This window comes from Mesoplodon mirus (genome assembly GCF_964341445.2).
Source record: "Mesoplodon mirus genome assembly, chromosome: 5".
NCBI classification, from domain to species: domain Eukaryota; kingdom Metazoa; phylum Chordata; class Mammalia; order Artiodactyla; family Ziphiidae; genus Mesoplodon; species Mesoplodon mirus.
The window spans coordinates 44,793,660-44,817,149 of NC_138980.1; the positions used below are offsets into that span (position 1 = coordinate 44,793,660).

The window sequence follows — 23,490 nt, forward strand, 5'->3', positions numbered from 1 at the left end:
GTGAGCCAAAGACAGGAAAAATCTGTGATGGTGTTTTTATTAATGGGGACTAAAAGCTTTCTGGAAAGTGGTCCTCGAGTGTAGGACATTTCCCGAGAGCTCACTGCGTTCTCAGGCCTGAGGAGGGCTCAGTAATACATAGGGCGCAAAAGAGGTGCCAACTCTTTGGAGGTACGTGGGCAGGGATGAAAAGTTCAGCACCGTGGACAGTTCAGGGAGGAGACACTGAGTTCAGCACAGTGGACAGCGCCCGCGCCGGGGGACCAGGTCTTCAGGTCTTCGCGTAGGGCTGCTGGAGGAGGCAATGACGTCATTCCTTCAGTGAACATTATTTAATGGGCACCTACTATATGCCAGGCCTAGTTCTAAGTGGTACCTGGTAAACAACACAGACAGAATATCTGTCAAGTTTCTTGGTGTGTTTTTTTTACATCTAAGTCTTCAGTCTGGCTCTGGCTTATTTCTGTCCATGGAGGATGAGAGTCCTCATTTATTCCCTCCCAGATGCAAAGCCAGAGAGACCAATGTCCTTATCCCAAAGCCCTTGTCTGCTATCGACATCACATACTAAATACCAAACATCCTAAAATCTATTTCTGAATTCTCTATGCTTTCCTTCCACCACTTGTAGTGTCTTCTGACACCTGATACGCATGTCCTGTGGGTGGGCTTTCAGCCGCTTCCCCTGGTGGCTGGAGTTCTCTATTCCCCCACTCCCACTCCCAGGACTGGCAGGTTATGGACCAGATGTCCCAAGGACTGGAGTCTACCTCAATTAGAATCTAGGGTCGTCCAGGCCAGGAGCACACTTTGAACTCAACCAAATAATAAAAATAGTAATGATACTAGTAATGGTAATGCTAATAATAGTAGTAATAACAGTATAATAATGCTGATGCTAATAATAATGAAGAAGAAAGGGGAGAGGGAGGAAGAGGGAGGAAGGGGAGAAGAAAGTGAGACCAACTAGGCTTGCCTTGCCCCCTTTCCCAGATGCAGAAACTGAAGCCCAGAGCCTGGCAGCGCCAATGAGCCCCTGCTCTCACTTCCACCGATTTTGCCCTGGGCCACAGCTGCCTGTGCGTCCACATTAATCAGTCAGCGCAGATGGGGGCGGGGAGGTGGGCGGGGACCGGGGAGGCCGCGCAGTCTGCGGACCTGGCGTGACGCGGTATCTCCTGCCCGCCCGTCAGTGGGCACCTCCCCCACTCAGCACTCCCCGCGGTCGCGTTGCTCACGCCCTCCTCGCCCACGTTATAAATAGCTTCGTGCTTGTGACCAGGAGCTCGTGAAGGAGGGGCGGCGCTTCCGCCCTGGTGACCCCGATACCGCAGGCAAGAGGAAGGCAGCGGGCAGGGGCAAGGCAGCGGAGCGGAGATGTGATGACGATGACGGTGGTGAAGGCGACAATGACTCGGGTTCCTCTCGCTGACGGGGAAGAGAGAGGCAGAGAGAGACTCGGCTCTTTCTCTGAGCCCCATCCGCACCCCCACCCGAGCCCCTACCTCCAAGCCCTTTTTTTTTTTTTTTTGCGGTACGCGGGCCTCTCACTGTTGTGGCCTCTGCCGTTGCGGAGCACAGGCTCCGGACGTGCAGGCTCAGCGGCCATGGCTCACGGGCCCAGCCGCTCCGCGGCATTTGGGATCTTCCCGGACCGGGGCACGAACCCGTGTCCCCTGCATCGGCAGGCGGACTCTCAACCACTGCGCCACCAGGGAAGCCCCCTCCAAGCCCTCTTATCCCCTGAGGCCCTTCCCTGAGGCCACCCACCCTTCCTGAGTCCCCTCCCCCGTCATGAGCCTCCTCCAAGCTCTCCGAGCCCCCTTCCCTTAGTCCCCTACCCCCCTCCTCCTTATCGCAACCCTATTCCCCGCCATGAGCTTCCTACTCTGACTCCCCATTCTTCTCTGAGCCCCGTCTCCCACCCTGAGTCTGCCCCTCCCCCCTCTGAGTCCCCAGTGATGAGCATATATTGATGTCCTCACCCTGAACTCTCTGAAGGGGCCCGGGGGCTCACTCTTAGAGCTAGAGCTCTCCGGCAATCTCCCACGGCTTGTGGACCCCAACTGAGCCCATTACCCTCTGGCCCAGAGAGACTTAGGGAGGAGGAAAGGGGGAGAGATAAGGGACTGGGAACAAGAAAGACAGAGGCAGAGGGAGGAAGGGAAGAAGAGAGACAGAAAGACGTGACAAGGGGATGACGGGTGGAGAGAACCAGCATCGGAAGGAAGGAGACAGGGAGAGACCTCCTCCCTAGAGGAGAGGATGGACGACAGACCTTGGACAACTGGCTTCCCCTCTGAGCTCTGCCCCTGGTCTGTAAAAAAGGGACACAGAGAGGGAGGTGCAGAGTGGGGCCCAGATTCGGTCATACCCCCGTGAGTCCTTCAGATCTCCCAGGGCCTGGCACCTACCTCCTCTCTGGTTCCCACCGCCAGCTTTTCTCTCCCAATCCTGCCTCTCCTCTCTGCAGCATCTTCCCTGCCTGCCCTCCCTAGTGAAAATCTGTGTGTCTCTCTGTGTCTCTGACTATCATGTCTCATCTCCCCTCACTTCCCCTCCCTCCTTTTCCTTTCTCTCCTCATGTTGGTCCCTCTATGTATGTGCCTTTCTGAGCCTCCGTGTCTCTCCCATCATTCTCCCTCCCCGCCCTTCCCCTGCACCCTCCTCCTCCTTCACAGAGTCATCAGGTTTGCAAGCTGGAGGTCCCCCAGGAGGAAGGCCTGGAGCTACTGCTGGACAACGTCCTAAGTGCCCCTGAGCCTCACGCAATCCCAGAGATGACGGGCTGGGTGGCTGAGCTCTCTGTGGTCTGGGTGGGGCTGAGGCTATGAGAGGGGGCATGTGGGACAGGGGTAGGGACCCTCTCCCGCAAGAGAGGGACTTTTGCATGTGCAGTCATGTGCCTTGAGTGGGAAGGTGGGGAAGACAAGATTCGATGACTGATTTTGCATATGGGGGAAAGAGAAAGAGAGAGAGACAGAGATGGAAGCCCAGAGAGGGGAGTTCACTTGCCCAGGGTCACACAGCACCATAATCTGAACCCAGCTCCACCTGACTCCATGCTGAACAAGGGCTCACCTTTCCCGATGACCAGTCAAGGGCTCTATCTGTGTTCTACCTCCCAAACCCAAACCCAGGTATGGCGGGCATAATGCCCAACCCATTTGCATTTAAAATCTGGGTCTTGGGGTGGTGGTGGTGTTGGCATAGGAAGGCACTCATTCCCTCTTCTGCTCTGCAACTCTGGGGAGCTCACTCAGTGCTTCTGGGCATCAATCCCCACCCCCAACCTCATCCTCCCCACAGTCTGTCTGCAACAGGAACAAATAGTATTTACTGACAAGTGTTTAGAGCCACTCTACTTCCCCCACCCTTGATGAGAATTCTCTCTTCACTGGCTCCATTCAGGTGCTTTTTTGAGGAAGAAATTCAAGTGATGAGGACAGAGAAATGAACCCCATATGGGAGGCTGGATCCCAGATAGGAGGCTGTGGCACCTGCCCAGAAAAAGGCTGAACTTGACTCTCAAAAAAAAGAAGAAAGAATAGAAACGCAATTCTGATTCTAGGAATTTATCCTTCAACTTACTTGCATACCCTCTTTAAGACATACTGAGAAAAAGAAAGGTTCTGCAGAGGGTGTAGAATGCTACCATTTCTGTAGGAAATAAAGTAATGCACATGTGCACATGATTGCTTATGCATCTCTAGTACCACAAGGAATTGGTACTGTTGATTGCATCCAGGAGGGAGAATGAGAGCTGGAGTAGAAAAAGCCTTATTTTCATTGTATGATCTTTCAGTGGCTCTGGATTTTGTAAAATGTGGGTGTATTGCCTACTCAAACAAAAATATTCATTTGAAAATGTTAAAGGGAGAAGAAATATAGAAATCGAGAGGTCTCAGTTTGGGAGCAGGTTTCAGGTGGGAGTAGAGAGTAATGGTAGAGAAATGTATTGGGGGCAGATGCAGAGTTTGAGAGGTAATGAAAGTGAAACTTTAATGTCCTGTGAGAAGATCTAGTAAAGAGTGGAATTGCTTTGAATCACTTGGGGTTGTGGGGTTATGTGAAATATGAAGAGACTGGACCACGTGGAACCCTGAGGTATATTTGAGTTGCACCTTTCACGGGTAAGTTGGGCTGGACAAGCTCTAACAACCTACTGGCCAGGACTGGGATATCTCTATGTGCACTATGGAGTCAGCTCTCTGGGTTGTTTTTTCCCACCTCGCCCAGTCCCCTTTGAATATGAGACTCTAAACCCTGGAAGCATTCAGGAGGACAGGCTGAGCTGGACAATTCGTGGAGAAGTCTCACTGGTCTAACAGGGGGATGGGAATCATTGGAGATTGTTTTCTCCTTTCTCCCTTACCTCCTCCTCCCCAACTCCCCTCCTCCTTCTGAAGCAATCCTGGAGGACTTCCTGTAAGAAGCCTCTCTTGCCACCTGCCCAGCTCCTTCTTTTGAATCTTGTTCAATTTTGGTGAAGTCACAACTGGAGGGAGGGAGCTCTAGGGGAGTTTGATGGGGAGGAGGGTGGGACATGGACTGCTCCCAAGGTCCAAACTTCCTTCCACTCCAGGTCGGCCTGTGCTCATCTGTCTGATGGCTTCTCTCTCTCTCCCTCTCATCCCTGCCTCCCTCCTCTCCCTATTTCTCTTCCTCTCATTGTCTTTGCCTCTGTCTCTGATTTTGCCTCTGTCTTTATCTTGTTTTTTTTTGTTGTTGTTTTGTGTTGTTTTGTTTTTTAAATCTGTTCGGTCTCTTTATTGGCCTCTTTTGCTCTCTATTTTTTGCCTCTCTTCTCTCTGTCTCTTTCTTTCTGTATCTCTCTCCTCTCTCATTATGTCTCTATTTTCATGTGTCTCTCTGTGTCTCTTTCTCTCCTCCCCAACTCTCTGCCCATCTCCCTTCCCTCTCTCTGTCTCTCTCCGCAGTCAAAAAAGCCAAGTTTGATGGTGCCCAAGGTAAGTGGCCTCTATTCCTGTCCTCTCCTGTGTTGTCTGTCTGTCTGTCCACCTCTTGGAGAGACGGGAGAGGGCGTCTGAGCCAGTGACGGGGAACTTGGGCTCTATGTCTGCTGAGCATCACAGAGAGTGTCAGACTTGCTCTAGGGTCCCAGCAGTCTTCCCAGCCATCCCCTGAAGACTCCACTGGGAGTGGGGCTCACCCTGAGCCAATGGTGCTTCCCAGAATCCTAAGAGATAGGGTGGGGACGCTTAGATTAGGCTGCAGCTGAGAAAAATGAAGTTCCGAGAGGCAAAGGATGTTTCCTATGTCCAAGGATATTGGACATAGTCATTTCTAAGCATCAGGATTAGGTGTCCCCAAATTCCACATCTCCCTGCACCAAGGCCCCTCCCTAGTGCTCTGAGGGGCTGGGGGTGGGGCTCTGGGGGCTGGCCTGGGAGTGGAGGCACAGAAGCACCTCAGGGTGTTGGACCTGGAGTGGGCCCAAGAACGCACAGCCCCTGAGGGATCATAGGGGTGTTATCGAGAGCTTGGGAAGTGGCATGGGGGAGTCCCTGAGCCCTTGCACTGACCTCCGCTCTCACTGCCACAGAGAAATTCAACACCTATGTGACCCTGAAGGTGCAGAATGTCAAGAGCACGACCATTGCCGTACGGGGCAGCCAGCCCAGCTGGGAGCAGGATTTCATGTTGTGAGTCTGCAGCGACTGGACCTGAATGGCCACACCCCTTGGCACAGCCGGGCACTTTGCTGGTTCTGCAGGGCACAACCGGATACCCGGGTGTCGTCTGGGACTCCCTACGCTCTTCTTTCAGCCCTGTGTCCAGCCATCAGCTTTGCCTCCAAAGCACTTCCCGAATCCAATCGCTTCCCTTTATCTCCGAGGCCACCAGCCAAGTCCCCTCTGCCCGCCAGCCTCCACCCTGGCCTCCTGCTGCCATCCACCTCCTGCAATCTGTTCTCCTCTAGGCAGCAAGGGGGATATTTTTAAAATTGCAAATCACATCCGGTCACTCTCCAAACTTGCCTGACGCTTGTGGCTCATCAACCTAAGAGCAAAACCCATATTTGTCCCTGCAGCCCCCCAAGGCCCGGCCCCTGTGACCTCACACCAGTATCTTGCTTCATCTCTCCTGCCTCACCTGCCCAGATACACCCACCTCTGCACCATTCCTCCAACATGTCCAGCTTGTTCCTGCTCCAGGACCTTTGCTCTTGTTCTTCTTTCCCCCTCCCTCCCCATCCCAGCTGACTCCTTCCGTCCTTTGGGTCTCAGCTGTGTCACCTCCTCAGGGAAGTCTTCCCTGACCACCACCCTCAAGCTGCAATTGAACAGTAATTTCAGGCCCTGCCACCAATTGTTATTCTATTCATTTGTGTGATTTTTGGACACCTTTCTGGCCCCTTCCCCTGGACTATGAGCTCCACGTGGGTAAGGCACTATTGGTCTCTGTTCCCACTGTGATCTCCATGCCAAGCACAGAGCCTGGCACACAATAGGTGCTCGATAAATATTTGTCTAATAACTGAATGAATTCATGACCTGGACCCTCCCCTCAACCTGGAGCTCCTTGGGGCCTCCTATTACATCCCACCTACTCTGTTGATGGCCAAAATGTGCCATGCCTTCTTCTAAGGCTTTGATTAAATCAATTTTGCTTATAACCCTGGGAGGGAGGGTGCTAACATAATCCTCATTTTACAGATGAGGAAACAGAGGACCAGAGGGGCAAAGCCACCTGCTCAGTGACATGCAGCCTGTACCTGGCAGAGCTGGGATTTGGACCCAGGCAGCCCTCAACCCCTGAGCAGAGCCTGGCTGGGGACTGTCACTAGTGGAAGCCATGAGGGAATCCAGAGTTGGGATTCTGGAGCAGAGGAAAGAAGAAAGGGAAAAGAAGAAAGGAACTGGCTCTACAATTCTAGGAAAATGTGAAGGGGGCAGGACAGAGTGGTCCCCAATCCCCCTAAAGCCAGTTACTGAATGACCAGGTCATGGTCAACAGGTATATTCAAGGAGAACATTCCTTAAGATAAATCTTTGGTAAATTGGTAGGTTCAGTGAATTGGACATTCACCAAGGTTTACTACCAAATCTGCATATTTCCAGAATGGGGCCTGCAGGGAAAGTGCTTAGAGGTGTAATCATTCATATGCTCAAGGGTGTCCTCATATGATTGGATAGAGATGACACTGGGAAGGATGGAGGCACCACAGATGCCCTTATCTTGGGGTAATAGGGAGCCATGGAGGGCATTTGAGCCTCTTCCTCACTTAACCAGCATTCTCAGGGTCTGAGGGCTAGAGGAAGGGCCAGGTGATTTGGGGCTACGGGAGACATGTGACACCTGTCCCCATTCCTTCTTTCTCAGCTTGGAATCCTGGTTCTGCTGTGATACCCTGAGCATGTAACTTAGTCCTTTGGCCTCAGTTTCTCCTCTGTAGAGTAAGAACTTCTGTGTTACCTTCCTGACTCGGACTCACCCAGGCCTGGGTTTGAATTCTAGTTGGTCATGTGTCCAAAGGCGAGTGAACTGACTTTTCTGAGACTTCATTACCTCTCTCCACAGCGAAATTAACCGCCTGGATTTGGGGCTGACGGTGGAGGTATGGAACAAGGGTCTCATCTGGGACACGATGGTGGGCACTGTGTGGATCCCTCTGCGGACCATCCGCCAGTCCAATGAAGTGAGTGGTGGGATGAGGGTTGGATAGGAGTGCTTGGGAGGGGCCCAGAGGCCAATGGTCTAAACAAGATGGACATCTATCTGCATCCCCTGACAATGTTCATGTAGACATCCAGGGCTGCAGTGGCAGCTCCAGTCACCAGGGTTTAAACTCCTTTCATCTTGTTGCTCTGCCTTTCTCCTCATGTGGCTTCCACCTCATGGCCCAAGATAGCTGCTCAAGGATTACCGTTACATCTGCATTCCAGTCAGGGGAGGGAAAGGTAGCAAGGGAAGGGGTTTGCACTCCTAATTAAGGGCCCAAACTGGAAGCTGGCTGTCATTGGCCAGAACTGTCATGTGGCACCACCTACCTGCAAGGGAGTCTAGAATATGTAGTCTTAGGCTGCATAGCCCTGGGCCCAGCTAGAAATGCATCCCTATGGAAGAAAGGAGAAGGGATATTGCAAGCAACTAGCACTTTGTGCCTAGATGGGCATCAGGGAGTTTACGCCAGTCCCAAAGAAAATAACCTTGGCCTCCTCTCTAACCTCCAGGCCTTAAATTTCACCCTCTCCACTTGGCACCTAAGATCCAATCCTGCCCTCCCTGCCCATCACCCTTGGGAGGCCTTCCAGACGGCACCAACCCACTTTGCCAGCCTTATTTCCCCCACACTTCAACCTACACTCCTCACAGTCCCCAGGGATAGCTTCTGAACTTTCACATATGCTGTTCCCTGGGTTTCAAGTGTCCTCCTTTCCATCACCCTTAAGCCCAGCTCCCATGCCCTCTCCTCCAGGAAGCCCTCCCTAATTTCTGCCTGGATTCCTCACCTCCCCTCCCTCCTTCTATCCTGGCCCTGACTTCATGGTGTTGCGGGTGTCTGTGTCAGGCTCTATCTCCTGTGACTGTGGGCTTCTCAGGCATTGCTCAATGTGGACCAAGCTTAGAGCAGGCACCAGGTAGGGTTTATTTTTTAATGAATAAATGGAGATGGAGGAAAGAGGTGCAATAGTCCAGGCGAGCCCGAAAGGAAGGGTTGTAGGTGACCCAAAGTTTCCTCAGTGACCCTCCAGGTGTGAGGAAGGCCTAGTCACCTGGGACAACTATGACCTATGCAAGGGACCCTGGACTACTTCCCCATCACTGCCAGCCTTTCCCTGGGGCTGCAGAAGGAAGATTCTGCAGAGCATCATTCTCATTTCAGAGATGAAGAAACTGAGGTTCAGAGTGGACCCCACCTGCTCAAGGGCTCATTTCCCTGAACCAAGGGGGACTGGTTCATTCACTCAGGGGTATCCTCCCTGAATGGTGGGAGGACCAGGTCTTTTATCTGCAGTCGGGGCCCCATAACCCCTCATTAGGGATGAGGAGTGCTGTGCAAGGCCGGGACCGCCCCTACCTGACCCTACAGGTCTCTCTCTCTGGGTCCTTGCATCTGGGTCCCCTGACCCACCATGTTGCTCTGGATTGAGACCTTCCTTCTCTGAGTCTTGGTTTCCTCATCTAAAGTGGGGACATGGCCCTTGCTCTTGGAGTAAGGGTAAGATGGGGTGAGGGAGACATTTCATTTGAGAATAGGGAGCCTGTTGGTCGGTGTGCAGCAGATATGTTACCCACCACACCTCACTCGGAACCCTAACCCCTGGTACCCCACCCACACCCCAGGAGGGCCCCGGAGAGTGGCTGACCCTGGACTCTCAGGTCATCATGGCGGACAGTGAGATCTGCGGCACTAAGGACCCCACCTTCCACCGCATCCTCCTTGACACCCGCTTTGAACTGCCCTTAGGTGAGTGTGGCGGGGGGTTGGGTAGGGTGGGACCCTCACCCAGCCCCAGGAGAATGGTCAGGTCTAGGTGGGTCCAGACAACACTGTATTCTGAGGATGAGGTTCCCCCTCCCAAGAGGAGAGTCTCCTGGGCTACAGCAAGTCAGCAGAGATGTACGCCTGCCGCACGCAGAGTACACTCCAGCTCCTGCAGGCCACCAGTGGGCTGCAAGTGCTTTTCAACCTATGGGGCTCAGGTCTGAGCTGTCTTAGCTGGTCCTTGGTGAGGTCTTAAGCTGCAGAAGTGAGCTGGATATGGAGAAGAGACAAAGGCAGGAAGACAGAGACAGAGAAATGGAGAGAGAGACATGTAGAGATCAACAAAGGCAGAGACACAGAGAGGCCTCTTTACACTCCAGCTCCTGCAGGCCACCAGTGGGGCTCAGGTCTGAACTGTCTTAGCTGGTCCTTGGTGAGGTCTTAAGCTGAAGAGGTGAGCTGGATATGGAGAAGAGACAGACAAAGGCAGAAAGACAGAGACAGAGAAACGGAGAGAGAGAGAGAGACATGTAGAGATCAACAAAGGCAGAGACACAGAGAGGCCTCTTTACCTTTCCTGGAAGCAGCTCAGTTCTCCCACATCATCCTTCCAAGAACCCATGATGTCCCCATCCTGGTAATGCTAGGATGCAGCTCCTCTCTCATCCGCCACTCATTCCCAAGGCAGTTCTGGATGTGTGGTGGAGGGGTGGTTGTCAGGGGTGCCACCCTGTCCTCCTTTCCTCTCCCCCACCCACTGGAGACCAGCCCCATAGGCCTGCAGGATGCACTGGCTGGAGGCTGAGGGGCAGGGAGGGGCTTCCAGGCTCATGGCCAGGTCTCTGCTTCCAGACATCCCTGAGGAGGAGGCACGCTACTGGGCCAAGAAGCTGGAGCAGCTGAATGCCATGCGGGACCAGGATGAGGTGAGCGTTGGCATGGGGGCTCTTTTCTTCCTCTCTCTCTCTCTCTCCCCCTCTCTCTCTGTGTCTCCCCCTGTCCTCCACTCTCTGTCTCTGTTTCTCTTTCCACTTGTCTTTCCCTGTGTCTGTGTCTCTAACTCTTTGTAACCTGACTAAATCAGTGACCCATGTGGTCCAGTCTCAAACCAACGATGGCATCAAGGAACATACGGTCCACCAATGACATGACAATTTCAATCGAGTCAAATTGTGTATTTACCAAATACCATCAAGGAGATATAGAGGCCCTGTAACAGTTCTTACACGCCCTTTCTGCCCCTCACCCCTCAACTCCTTGAGTCACACTTTCAGGCTTTCTTAAAAGTTCTCCTCCCCCACTCCCAGCCCTAGCTTCTGTACCTCTGTTCTTCCATGCCATCCCCCTTCTTCTACACTCTATATTTTCACAGTTCAAAGACCCAATGTGGCCCAGAAGACAATCTTCAGAAGGTGAGGGCAGGGAAGAAATAGCAGGCAAGGCTAGAACACCCTTTAGTGGGAGGTGGAGGGCAAAGGGGCCACACTCACATGTTAGCAATTTTTGTCCAACCTGAGTTCTCATCACCTTTCTTCAACTCCCTGTGTCAGTGTTTTCTCTCTCTTTCCTCTGTTTCTTTCCCTCATCTGTGTCTCTTTTTCTTTTTTCTATATCTGTTTCTCATGGTCTCTGTTTGTGTCTCTCTCTCCCTCTTTCTTTCTCTGTGGACATCTGTATACTTCTCCTCCAGAGGGAGAGGATTTAGGAGGCGGGGGAAGTCAGGATAGAACAGAACAGAGGACCATCTTGATCCCCTGGCTTCTGGCACCCCCCTGAGACACACCCTCTCTCCTTCCCTCCCCCTCAGTATTCATTCCAGGATGAACAAGACAAGCCTCTTCCTGTCCCCAGCAACCAGTGTTGTAAGTACTTCTCAATTCCTTCCTGGGCTTCAACTGAAGCCCTCATCCCTCCTCTACCCCATGACTGTCCTGTGTAATGAGTGGGTCACTCATCTCCAGAGATATGAGTCCTAAGAGCACACAGTATCCCCTCACAGTGTAGTGGAAAGAAAAAGGGATCTGGGACTTGGGTTTGAGTCCTGCCTTACTGTGTGGCCACAGGCATGTCCCGATCCCTCTCTGATCCTTAGAGCCCCTCTCTTTGAAACAGGGGCACCTGCCAGCCCCTGCATTCTGATGGTTTTTGGAAGGACCCAGAACATCTGGAGGCTTGAAAAACACTTTGCAGACTCTTCAATTCCATTCATTAGATCCTGGATGAGGACTTATAACTCATTCATCAAACTTCCATGAGGCCAACACAGACCCCAAGCAGCCCACACTCAGATGGTGCAGACAGACAATCCTGCCAACACATGTATAATAGGCGCCCATTTATTTAGATAAAGAAACTGAGGCCCAAGGGGAGAAGTGACTTGCCAAGGTCACACACCTGGCAGGAGGCAGAGCCAGGGTTTGAACCCAGGTCGGAGGGGCGACAAGTTTGCTTCTCTTTCCAGTGTGCTACGTCTATTAATTATGATGATGATCGCCATGTTTCTCTGTATATTGTCCCTCCATCAAGGCAGAAATTTTCAAGAGTGTCTATCCTCCTGTGGACACTCAGATGCCCCCAGACCAGGTCTCCACGGGTCTAGATGACTTTCTCCTAAAAGTGCCCTCCAAGTCCTCTGAAGTGAGGAGGAAGTGAAAATCATATAGTCTCAGAGGACAAAACCCCCACCCATGACACTTGGTCCCTACCCCACACTTCAACCTCTTTCTCCTTTTCCATCTGCTTCCGCATCCTCCTTTCCTCCCCTCTCACAGTCTCCCCTGTATCCGTCGTCCACCTCCCCCCACCCCCATATGCCCAGGATATGTGATGATGGAGCCTGGTGAAGGGAGGGGCTGGGGGACTGCAGTTGGGAGACCTCATTCCTAACTTGGGGTGTGATATGGAGAGAGTCCCTTATCTTCCCTGCCTGGGGAGGGGTCATCACTGCCCTGAAGAAATTACAAACCCCCTCTCTGGTGAATGGGGTCACTGAAGGATTGTGATGGGGGCAGAGACAGGCACGGTGGGGGCAGGAGCAGAGGACAAACAGCACCTGGGCAGGTGACCTGAAGCCAGAGGTGGGTTCAATTTGAGAATGGAGACCTACCACCCAGCGTTTACCTCCGAGTTCTCTTGGGACTGTCTTACCACCCCCATTTCACGAAGGAGGCGGCCAAGTGTCAGAGGAGTCAGATTCTGGTCCAAGTGGTTTTTCTGAGATGCCAGATGCTGGGGATGAGGCGATGAAAATGTAGTTCTCTCCCTGGTCCTGATGCTCAGGCTGTGTGACTTTAGGCTTTTCACTCTACCTTTCTGAGCCCTCTTCACCTATAAAAGGATAAGAATGATTAAAAATAAAAACCCGCCCAACAGGGGTGTTTCAAAGTTGAGGATTTCCAGTCCAGTGTTTCATTCATTATCTGGGGGGTGGGAAGGGAAGGAATGAGGAGTGCTGACCCCAAACTTCAGAGTTGGAAAACCCTGGGTCCAAATGCCTTCTTTATTACTTCCTGGCTGAGCCTGTGGTCTTGTCAAAAAATGGGGGTATCCTGCCTTCCTCCCAGGGTGGTGAGTGAAGGTATAACAATAGTCAGTGGTTAAAGTGATACTCGGGGAAGATACACAGGGCAGAAGGGGATGGGGTCCTGGGCTGGGAGAAGGAGATGGGGAGGATGGGGGAGCCCCCCTCCCCATGCCTCCCCCTCTGCCTTCTCCCTTTTATTATCTCTGCCCCTTCTCTTTGTAGGCAACTGGAATTATTTTGGCTGGGGTGAACAGCAGAGTAAGTACTCAGCTTGATGTTCTGGGAGGCCATGGGGAGGTGGGCACCTCGGCGACCCTGAGGCCCCCGTCCCATTGCTCAGGGAAATGGGGAGCCTGTGGCTGGCACATTGGGGCCAGAGGACTGGCAAGACCCCTCTTGTGCCCTCCTGCCCCCTGATCACTAACATCTGTTGGAGGGTCCTGCTCTGTCTGGTGGGGAGTGGGTAACACGACTCTGGGTGGGAGGATTCAGCTGGGAGGAGTGGGCATATAGACAGGAAACCTGCCTGTCTCCAGCTGGGCACTGTGGGCCCCCCACCCGCTTGCTCCCCCATGTATAACCTCATCTCCTCTCCTGTGATTCCTTCCTTTTTGTCTCCCCATCTTCCTCCTCTACCTGGAGCCCTCCTCCAGCCCCGATGTCACTCAGAGGCTGGTGGGCAGGGAGGGAAGAGGGTCTCAGACAGAGCAGCTGGGCAGAGACCCCCAGACAGATCTCACTCTGGAGACCTCAGCTCCCAAAGCCCGCCCAACACACACACACACACACACACACACACACACACACACATCTTCCTCCAATTTGCCCCTGGGGAAAAGAGACAAGCTACCTCCCCCAAAATTGGATGACCATTTTTCTCCTTAAGGAATAGCTCTCTTTTCCCCATGACCTTTTCAGAGAAATCCGGTCCTCTAGTCTAAGCGTGAATCTACCTCCTAATCTCTACTCCATCAACTGGGGGCCCTCCCACCCCACCCCCATATCCTGATGGACAAGTTGCACCCCACCCTCCCTCCAGGAGCAGGAAAACTGTTTACAAATACAGTTGACCCTTGAACAACATGGGTTTGAACTGTGCAGGTCCACTTATATGTGGATTTTTTCAATAAATACTACTACAGGACTACACAATCCCTGGTTGGTTGAATCCATGGATGCAGAATTGTGGATATGGAGGGCCAATTATAAAATCACATATGGATTTTCGACTGCACGGAGGGTTGGCGTCCCTAACCCTTACATTGTTCAAGGGTCAACTGTATTTTGATCCAAAAGTATTTGTCAGAAACAAGTCAATCAGAAGCAAAGTTAGCCAAAATAAGCATTTAGCAGACAGCTAGGCTTGATCAAAACCAGTTTGCCACACACAAACAATACTGTAAAAAAAAAAAAGACATTTTGGATTAAAACCAGTTTAGCAAAAGCTGATAATTGGGTCAAGAAGAGCAAAGACAATTAGGCCAAAAGCAGGCCATTTTGTCAAAACAAAAGTGGCTGAAAATGCCTTATCCAGAAGCAGGCAATTTGGTCAAAAACTATTTGGTAAAAAGAGTCCTGGTAAAAGCAGAAAGAATCCAAGAGAAAGCAATCTGCCCCTCAAAAACAGATAATTTGTGAGAGAAAATTAATTTGGTGAACATGCACAGAGCCTCATGTGATTTGGTTGGAAACATCTCAGTCCGGTCAAGGGCAATATGGTAGGCTATAAACCCCAATAATTGGGTAGAAAATAACTTGGTCAGAGGGGCAATTTGGTGATATTGACAAATTGTCCCCAGTTTCAGATCCCCCACTTTAGGCCCTTTATGGCTTCACAGTTCCACCCTGACGCCCACAAATCTAAGTTGCGGAAATTCACAACTGCTTCTGCCCTTGATGCCAGCACTGTCAGCGCGCAGCGCGTCGGAAGGTGGCCATGTGGCAGGGACAGGATAAAAAGCTTGCAGGTCACAATGGCTCAAGTCAAATGAGAAACCAGGAAACCAGAGGTACTTCGGTAAGGCCGGCTTTGCTGGCTAAAAATGAATTTAAGGTTTTTCTGAAGGCAAAATAGGGAATGAATCAAATAGCTAGCTCTACGTGAAGTATGAAATTAATTTTTTAACAGTTTACCACATTAAAATTTTTTGACCTATTTTTTTAATATATAGAAATAGTCTATTAATGGGAAAAGAATTAGAAAGTTAAAATAAAGCAAAAAAAAATTGGGAAAAGAGCAAAAATACTTAAAGGCATAAAGAGTACAAGCCACCTCCTTGGTGTTTAAAATCGCCAGTAAATTGATACCATGGCCGAGCATACTGTGGGCTTCCCAATCGGCTGGTTAATTTTGGAGGTGCTCACTTTTCAGCTCAACTGTTGTTTTCTAAATAAATTCAGTCTTTCCTGTTCCCACCACAATCCAACATCCTTTGAGACTTTTCTTTTTACTAAGAAAGAAAATCTGTTTTCCATTTACTAAGGAGAGCAAACCGAACTGAAACATCCTTTAATTCTTATTAAACACTTGGAGTTTGGCAACCCCTCCCTGTTCCATTAGAGTGATAGATTCTGGGCATGTGGTAGTCTTGCCAACCTAAGAATCTGATCTTTTTGAGGAAGACAGCACCTTGGTAGAGCCCCTTCTTTGTTCCTGCGTATGTGAGTTCAGGGCTGGGGTCCCCATCCTCGGATATTAAGGAATCTCTGAGGGTTAAAGGGCATTTACATTCTACCTTGTCCTCTTGATTCTCCAACTTCCCCGTGAGTATCTGTGTGACTCCTGTTATGGGAAGCCTGATGGAAAAACGAATATTGTTTTCAGAGACCCTGGACTTTAGTAAAAGTCCATTTTCACATTTGAGCCAAAAGACACCTTCCAATTTGTCCCTGTCCTCCTCATATTGTAGGACCTACCGTGGACCCCAGGTTCTAGGTCCAGTTTGACCCACATACAGCAAAGCAGGGTTTTCACTTCCCTTCTTCTTCTTTTTTTTAATAGATTTTTATTGGAGTATAATTGCTTCACAATACTGTGTTAGTTTCTGTTGTACAACAAACTGAATCAGCCATATGCATACATATATCCCCATATCCCCTCCCTCTTGAGCCTCCCTCCCACCCTCCCTATCCCACCCCTCTAGGTCATCAAAAAGCACCGAGCTGATCTCCCTGTGCTACGTGGCTGCTTCCCACTAGCTAACTTTTATATTTGGTAGTGTATATATGTTGATGCTATTCTCACTTCACCCCAGCTTCCTCCTCCCACCCCATGTCCTCAAGTCCATTCTCTATGTCTACGTCTTTATTCCTGCCCTGTCACTAGGTTCATCAGTACCTTTTTTTTTTTTTTTAAGATTCCATATATATGCGTTAGCATATGGAATTTTTTTTCTCTTTCTGACTTACTTCACTCTGTATGACAGACTCTAGGTCCATCCACCTCACTACATATAATTTCGTTTCTTTTGATGGCTGAGTGATATTCCATTGTATATATGTGCCACATCTTCTTTCTCCATTCATCTGTCAGTGGACACTTAGGTTGCTTCCATGTCCTGGCTATTGTAAATAGAGCTGCAATGAAGACTGTGGTACATGACTCTTTTTGAATTATGGTTTTCTCAGGGTATATGCCCAGTAGTCACTTCCCTTATTCTAAAGCCTATATCTCTATTAAAATGACCCAAGAGCCTTCATTCATTCTGGTAGATTCCTCTTCTTGGGTGAGCAATCAGTGAAGACGCCCTAAATCTGAGAGACTGTGTTGGCCTCCATTGCGTGCTCTCTCTCTCCCCCTCCCCTCCCCTCTCTTCCAGATGATGACCCTGACAGTGCAGTGGATGATCGTGACAGTGACTACCGCAGCGAGACAAGCAACAGCATCCCGCCACCCTATTACACTACGTCCCAGCCCAATGCCTCGGTCCACCAATATTCTGTCCGACCACCACCCCTGGGTTCCCGGGAATCCTACAGTGACTCCATGCACAGTTATGAGGAGTTCTCTGAGCCGCGGGCCCTCAGGTAGTCACAGTGGAGTGAAGGATTCGTGTGTGTGTGTGTGTGTGTGTGTGTGTGTGTGTGTGTGTCCACCTCTTATCTCCTGGAGGGGGAGAGAGGAATAGGGGGTTGGAGGGAGCTGGGGGTGGAGGTAAGTGGGTTCTAGGAAAGCAGCATCCATACTTTCTTATAGGCAGTAAAACCTTTTCTTTACCCAAAATCTTGCAAGAAAACTCCCCAAGCTTGGTTAAAGGGGGTCTGCTTTGGCGGAAGAAAGAGATGGAAGTCAGGAAGCCCCTGAGAGGTTCCCCTGAAATAGGCGGGCTCTTTGGCACTCCGCTTAAAAGCCCCTGGTCCCTTTGTACTCTCTAACTGTTCAGGGTAGGAGGTGAAAGGAGGAAGAGATGAGCATTAATAGGGGTGGGAGGTGAGGCACAGTGATGTTGGAAAGACTCCCAGTAAGCAGCTGACTCGTGGTCCTGGAGTGGTTCTACCTAGCCCTCCTGGTGACCCCTGACTCTGTGTTCCTGACCAGCAGGCATGGGCACAGTGACTTGGGAGCTGCCCCTGCTCAGTCCAGCCACCATCACTACTCTTTTCAAAGTAGGCTGTCCCTAGACCTACCCCATAGGTGGGTCCCCTGGCTTGCAAGGGTGCAGTGTGTTGGCCCTTGAGCCTGTGAAACTGAAACTTGTGCCTGCTGCTGCCCAACCCCCCTCGCTGACCTGATCGCCCCAGTCCTGGTTTCTTAACAGAACAATAGCAAACATGATATTAAACAGGTTGGATATTTGTAAAGCACTTAGGATGGTGCCTGAAAGTGCTACGTAGTGACTGTTAGGTAAACAGCGCAAATAATAGTATTTGGAGCTAACTATGTGCCCAGCTGTGGTCCAGCGTCTTCCCTTCATCATCTCATTTCATTCTCTGGTTGGGAGTATCATTGGTTCCATTTGACAGATGGGGAATCAAGGCACAGAGCAGTTAAGTCACTTGTCTGAGTCTCATACCTGGTAAATCATCATAAGGACTAGTGTTTAAGGTGAACCCACTGGGTGGAAAGCAGTGGCCTTGTGAATTTTTTTTTTTGATTGTTTTGATTTTTGGCTGCGCTGGGTCTTCGTTGCTGCGCGTGGGCTTTCTCTAGTTGCAGCGAGTAGGTACGGGGGCTACTCTTCGTGGTGGTGCCCGGGCTTCTCATTGCGGTGGCTTCTCTTGTTGCAGAGCACAGGCTGTAGGCGCGCGGGCTTCAGTAATTGTGGCTCATGGGCTCTAGAGCGCAGACTCAGTAGTTGTGGCACACGGGCTTAGTTGCTCCATGGCATGTGGGATCTTCCCCGACCAGGGATCGAACTCGTGTCCTCTGCATTGGCAGGCAGATTCTTTTTTTTTTTTTTTTTTTTTATTTTTTTTTTTTGCGGTATGCGGGCCTCTCACTGTTGTGGCCTCTCCCGTTGCGGAGCACAGGCTCCGGACGCGCAGGCCCAGCGGCCATGGCTCACGGGCCCAGCCGCTCCGCGGCATATGGGATCCTCCCAGACCGGGGCACGAACCCGTATCCCCTGCATCGGCAGGCGGACTCTCAACCACTGCGCCACCAGGGAGGCCCTGGCAGGCAGATTCTTAACCACTGTGCCACCAGCGAAGCTCCACCTAGTGGATTTTTGGTCATGGGTCTTCTTGCAAAATGTTTGCTCCCCAAAGAATACATTTCCTCCATTAAAGGATGAGCAGGATGAAAATTTTTAGTGCTCTTAACCCCCTTGATGTTGAACCTATACTTCGATTAATATGACCCCCCAAATCTCTTTAAGATATTAGGCTCAGTTCACACATACATCAGGGCCTCCTATTTGTGTGAGACCTTGATATATCAGAGTTGGAGGTTAACCCTATAACTTAGGTCCAGGACTAGGCTGGGGTGAGTGTGGTATGCTTGAAGTTGCCTCAAGTACAAAACTTAAGAGGGTGCCAAGAAACTCAGTACTCAATATAAATAATATATTAATGCAATATTTTAAAAAATCAAAATGGATGCCAAAAACATCCATGAAAAAAATATCACCAAAATGTTCCTTTGTACGAGTAGATTTTCTTGTATGTAAGTTATACTTCAATGAAATTTCTAAAAATCCATGACTAGCAAAATATACAAATTTAAGTTAAAACATGATCTGACTCTGCACTTGCAGACTCAGCCTCACCTACCTCATTCTGATCCTGGTCCTGCTATATCTAGCCTATAAGCAAGAAAAATAATGATGGTTAATTGAGCACTTACTATGTGCTATGTATTCTAATGAGTCCCAAATAATATGCTTATTCTTTACACCAATCTTATGAGGTGAGAATTTACCTCTTCATCTCCCCATGGCTTTGTAGATAAGGAAAATGAGGCAGAGAGATTAAGTTACTTTCCTAAGGTCACACAGCTAGTAAGTGGCTGAGCCAAAATTTAAACCTTGTCAAGCAGGCTTCTGAGTCCACAGCCACAATGCCACACTGCCTCTCAGCCCTAAAAAAGGCACCTGGGAACCTGAAAAGTTAGCCTCCCAAGGTCCTACAGCTGGACAAAAGTGATGTTCCCTCTATATCATCAGCAAGGACTTCAACCAAGGAGATTGTCCATCCTCTGTGTTACCAGCAGCATCTCAGAATCACCCCCGTGTTACCCCACATTCAAAAATTCAGGGGCAAACTCACTATTAAACATAGCTATCCAGGCTCCCAAATTGCAGGCCTTCTCCAACTCTTGACGAAGAGGTTAATTACGCAAACAAGTGTTTGCATCTGGTTGAGATTTGGAGAAGCCCTCAGAATCACTTTATTTCTAGTGCAGTAAGAAAATAAATTTTAAATGGTTTATCTTTGTGCCATCAAGGTAAATAAGCTTTCAGATCTGTGCTGCCCAACATGGTAGCCCCATGTGGCATTTTAAAGTTAAATCTAAAATAATTAAAATAAATAAAATAAAATTTCAGTCCCTCCATCTTACTGGACACTTTTCAAGTGCTCAAGAGTCATGCACATGTGGCTGGTGGCTACTAGGTTAGATGATGAGGACAGAAAACATTTCCATTTGCTGTGGAGAGTTTGGGTAAAACATAATTTGAAGAAAACCTTCATAAGCTCCCTACTCAGTCTTTACCATCATCCAATATAATATTTTTTGCAGGTATTTGAACAACTTTTATTTTGAATTTTCCTATGTTTTGTATATACCATAGAAAGTTTGGATAGTTTATATATGGGATGTTTTAGAAGGAACTTTTTAAAAAGACTGAGCATTTTGGATGCAACTAGAGATTATCATACTAAGTGAAATAAGTCAGAAAGAGAAAGACATATCATATGATATCACTTATATGTGGAATCTAAAATATGACACAAATGAACTTATCTATGAAACAGAAACAGACTCGCGGACATAGAAAACAGACTTGTTGCCAAGGGGGAGGGGGAGGGATGGAGTGGGAGGTTCGATTAGCAGATGTAAACTATTATGTATAGAATGGATAAACAACAAGGTCCTACCCTATAGCATAGAAAACTATATTCAATATCTTATGATAAACCGTAATGGAAAAGAATATTTTTAAAAAGAAGATATAGGGGCTTTCCTAGTGGTCCAGTGAGTGGTTAAGACTCCACGCTTCCAATGCAGGGCGGGGCATGGGTTTGATCCCTGGTCGGGGAACTAAGGCCTCTCATGCTGCACAGTGTGGTGAAAAAATAAATCAATAAAAAAGAAGAATATGGGGCTTCCCTGGTGGGGCAGTGGTTGAGAGTCCGCCTGCCGATGCAGGGGACACGGGTTCGTGCTCTGGTCCGGGAAGATCCCACATGCCGCGGAGCGGCTGGGCCCGTGAGCCATGGCCGCTGAGCCTGCGTGTCCGGAGCCTGTGCTCCGCAACGGGAGACGCCACAGCAGTGAGAGGCCCGCATACCGCAAAAAAAAAAAAAAAAAAAAAGAAGAATATGTATACAGTATAACTGAATCACTTTGCTGTACAGCGGAAATGAACACAACATTGTAAATCAACTATACGTCAAAAAAAAAAAAAAAGATTGAGCATTTAGTCTAACCTCTTTATTTTTTAGGTCCAAGGAAATGAAATGCCATACTCAAGGTAAAACATTTAGTGGCATAGGGGGGAGTAGAATTAGTCTTACCCTGGATTTATTCTAGCATTCTTCATTCAACTCCTTTGTGCTTGTGCTATCCTGAAAGCAAAGAACTAGATACCTTTCCATTTGTATTCATGACTTCCTTATTCAAACTATCTTCAGAAGCACTCCTGTCTCCCTAACAGTTTCTCCGACCATTTTTGCGACTGCTACAATTTGTAAAGCATCATTCATTTGCACATTCAAGGTGGCTCAGACTTAAGCAATTATTGGAACAAAGTTTCAATGCACTGGAAACAGTTGAAAGGAGAGTAAGACATCAAATATTAAGAAAATATTAACTCTTTTAGTAGATGGAAAAGTCTCTCTCGGAGAAGAAAAGCAGAAGAGTGCCCATCTTACAGATAGGGAAATTGAGGCTTAAAAAGTGGGAGCGAGTTGCTTGAGTCTCAGAGCAGGATGTGCACAGAGCTGGTCCCAGATTGGCTCCCATCCTGTGTGCCTGGCCGTGTCTTGTCCTTCTCTGGCCTTGGGTGTGTCTGTCTGTCCTGGGGGGAGTCTATTTATTGTAAACATTCCTGGGATGGAATGGGGGAGTGGAAAAGGGGGAGAACTCTCCACTCTCACCATGAGCAAGTCATACGGTGGGGAGGGGATGCAGAGGCAGAGTTCCCCTGAGAGTGACTCAAGCCACCATCCCAGGCCACCCTGGCCTTGCTGCCCAGTGCTGGTTGATGCTAGGCCCCCAGAGGGACAGGCATTCCATCCCACAGGTCAGGATTTGACTGGAGGAAGGGACACAACTGGACACACTGGCAGAGGGGAAGGGCAGGGAGGGTTTCCTGGAGAAATGTGCCTGGGAGCCAACATTTGGAGGATAAATGAAGAGTCTTAGGAGAGGAATTCCAGGCAGAGAAGACAGCTCAGCTAAAGGCTGGAGAGGTGAACGGGGCCAGATCATGCAGGGAGGCCCTTGGTGGCTAACTCGAGGACATAGCATCCAGGGGAGGCATCTGGGGTCAGAGCTGTGTTGGACCCCAGTGTCAGAGCTGGGGTGGGAGGAGAGTCTCGGGGACCACTGGGTCCCATGCCTGACCACTGGGGCAGTTTACGTGGCGCCCAGGGTCACAGATGGACACATCCAGGCCTGTGTGGAGATCCCAGTCCTAGGCTGCCCCCCTCACTTGGGACCCCAGAATGTGCTGGGGTGGACTTCTGGGGTATTCACCAGCAGAGGGAGTTTGGAGTCCTTTCCAGGCAAATAATACCTGCTGATCCCCCATCCCAGCTGTCTACAAGGACAGGCACTAAAAAGCAATCAACCATATACATAACTTAGCAAACAAGGACTAAAGGACTGTAGGAATCAAACCCCTGTTTGAGGGCTTCCCTGGTGGCACAGTGGTTGAGAGTCCACCTGCCGATGCAGGGGACATGGGTTCGTGCCCCGGTCCGGGAAGATCCCACATGCCGTGGAGCGGCTGGGCCCGTGAGCCATGGCCGCTGAGCCTGTGCGTCCGGAGCCTGTGCTCCGCAATGGGAGAGGCCACAACAGTGAGAGGCCCGCGTACCGCAAAAAAAAAAAAAAAAAACAAAAAAAAACCCTGTTTGATTCCTACAGCATCCCAGGGCCTGGCCAGGGAAGAGGGTCCTAGTCACTGAGAATGGAGAAAGTGTTTAAGACAAGGAATGCTGTTTATTGAATGACTGAATGAGTGGTTAGAAGGGGGATGAGAGGTGGCCCCTGTGTCATGCTGTCTGCCCTCATGCAGAGACAGATATTTCTTCCTGGTCATGTCGAGTGTGATCCAGGGTGCATATAAGGAGCATATAATATGGGTGGGCGTGGGCTTGACCTGGCTGGAGGGTGGGGGAGACTCACTCAAAGAAGTGCTATTAAAAAAAAAAAAAAAAGAAGTGCTATTTCAGTGGGCACCAAAGCATCTTTCCAGATAAAGCAGGCAAGAAAGGATGTTCCTGGCAGAGAGCACAGCAAGTACAAATGTCCAGAGGTGGGCACAATTTAGGGTGCTGGAGGGACAGCGAGGATGGATGGTGATGTAGTTGGAGCAGGGGGAGGGAAGGGAGGATGGAAGGAGATGGGGATGGAGACGTTGGAGGATTTGGACCACACGCGGGTGCAGAGCACGGCACAGAATTTTATTTCAAGGGAGGCGTGGTAGGGTTTGGAACAGGGGCAGTCCGTGTTTGGGTTTATGATTCCAATAAGCCCCTTTGAGGCTTCTATGGAAAAACGTACTGTTCAGGAGAGAAGTGGATGTTGGGTAGGGCAGCATCGAGTGGAGATGGCGGAGCCTGGGCTAGGGTGGGGCCCAGGGTGCAAGGAAGTGGATGCACTGCACGTATGTTTACAAGGTGGAAC

The 23,490-nt window shown here is 49.9% G+C and overlaps 1 protein-coding gene across 1 annotated transcript in view; it reads left to right on the forward strand.

The window, feature by feature from the left end:
- Nucleotides 1-1,388: 1,388 nt before the first annotated feature.
- UNC13A (unc-13 homolog A) overlaps nucleotides 1,389-23,490 on the forward strand; it is a gene marked incomplete at both ends in the record, with an annotated part of 58,215 nt that continues 36,113 nt past the window's right edge. The window contains 10 exons of the mRNA XM_082623247.1: nucleotides 1,389-1,403; nucleotides 2,682-2,751; nucleotides 4,941-4,970; nucleotides 5,567-5,666; nucleotides 7,546-7,663; nucleotides 9,313-9,436; nucleotides 10,307-10,380; nucleotides 11,262-11,316; nucleotides 13,200-13,235; nucleotides 16,796-17,003. Coding sequence (XP_082479373.1) covers nucleotides 1,389-1,403; nucleotides 2,682-2,751; nucleotides 4,941-4,970; nucleotides 5,567-5,666; nucleotides 7,546-7,663; nucleotides 9,313-9,436; nucleotides 10,307-10,380; nucleotides 11,262-11,316; nucleotides 13,200-13,235; nucleotides 16,796-17,003 — 830 coding nt within the window. The remainder of the gene's footprint in view (nucleotides 1,404-2,681; nucleotides 2,752-4,940; nucleotides 4,971-5,566; nucleotides 5,667-7,545; nucleotides 7,664-9,312; nucleotides 9,437-10,306; nucleotides 10,381-11,261; nucleotides 11,317-13,199; nucleotides 13,236-16,795; nucleotides 17,004-23,490) is intronic.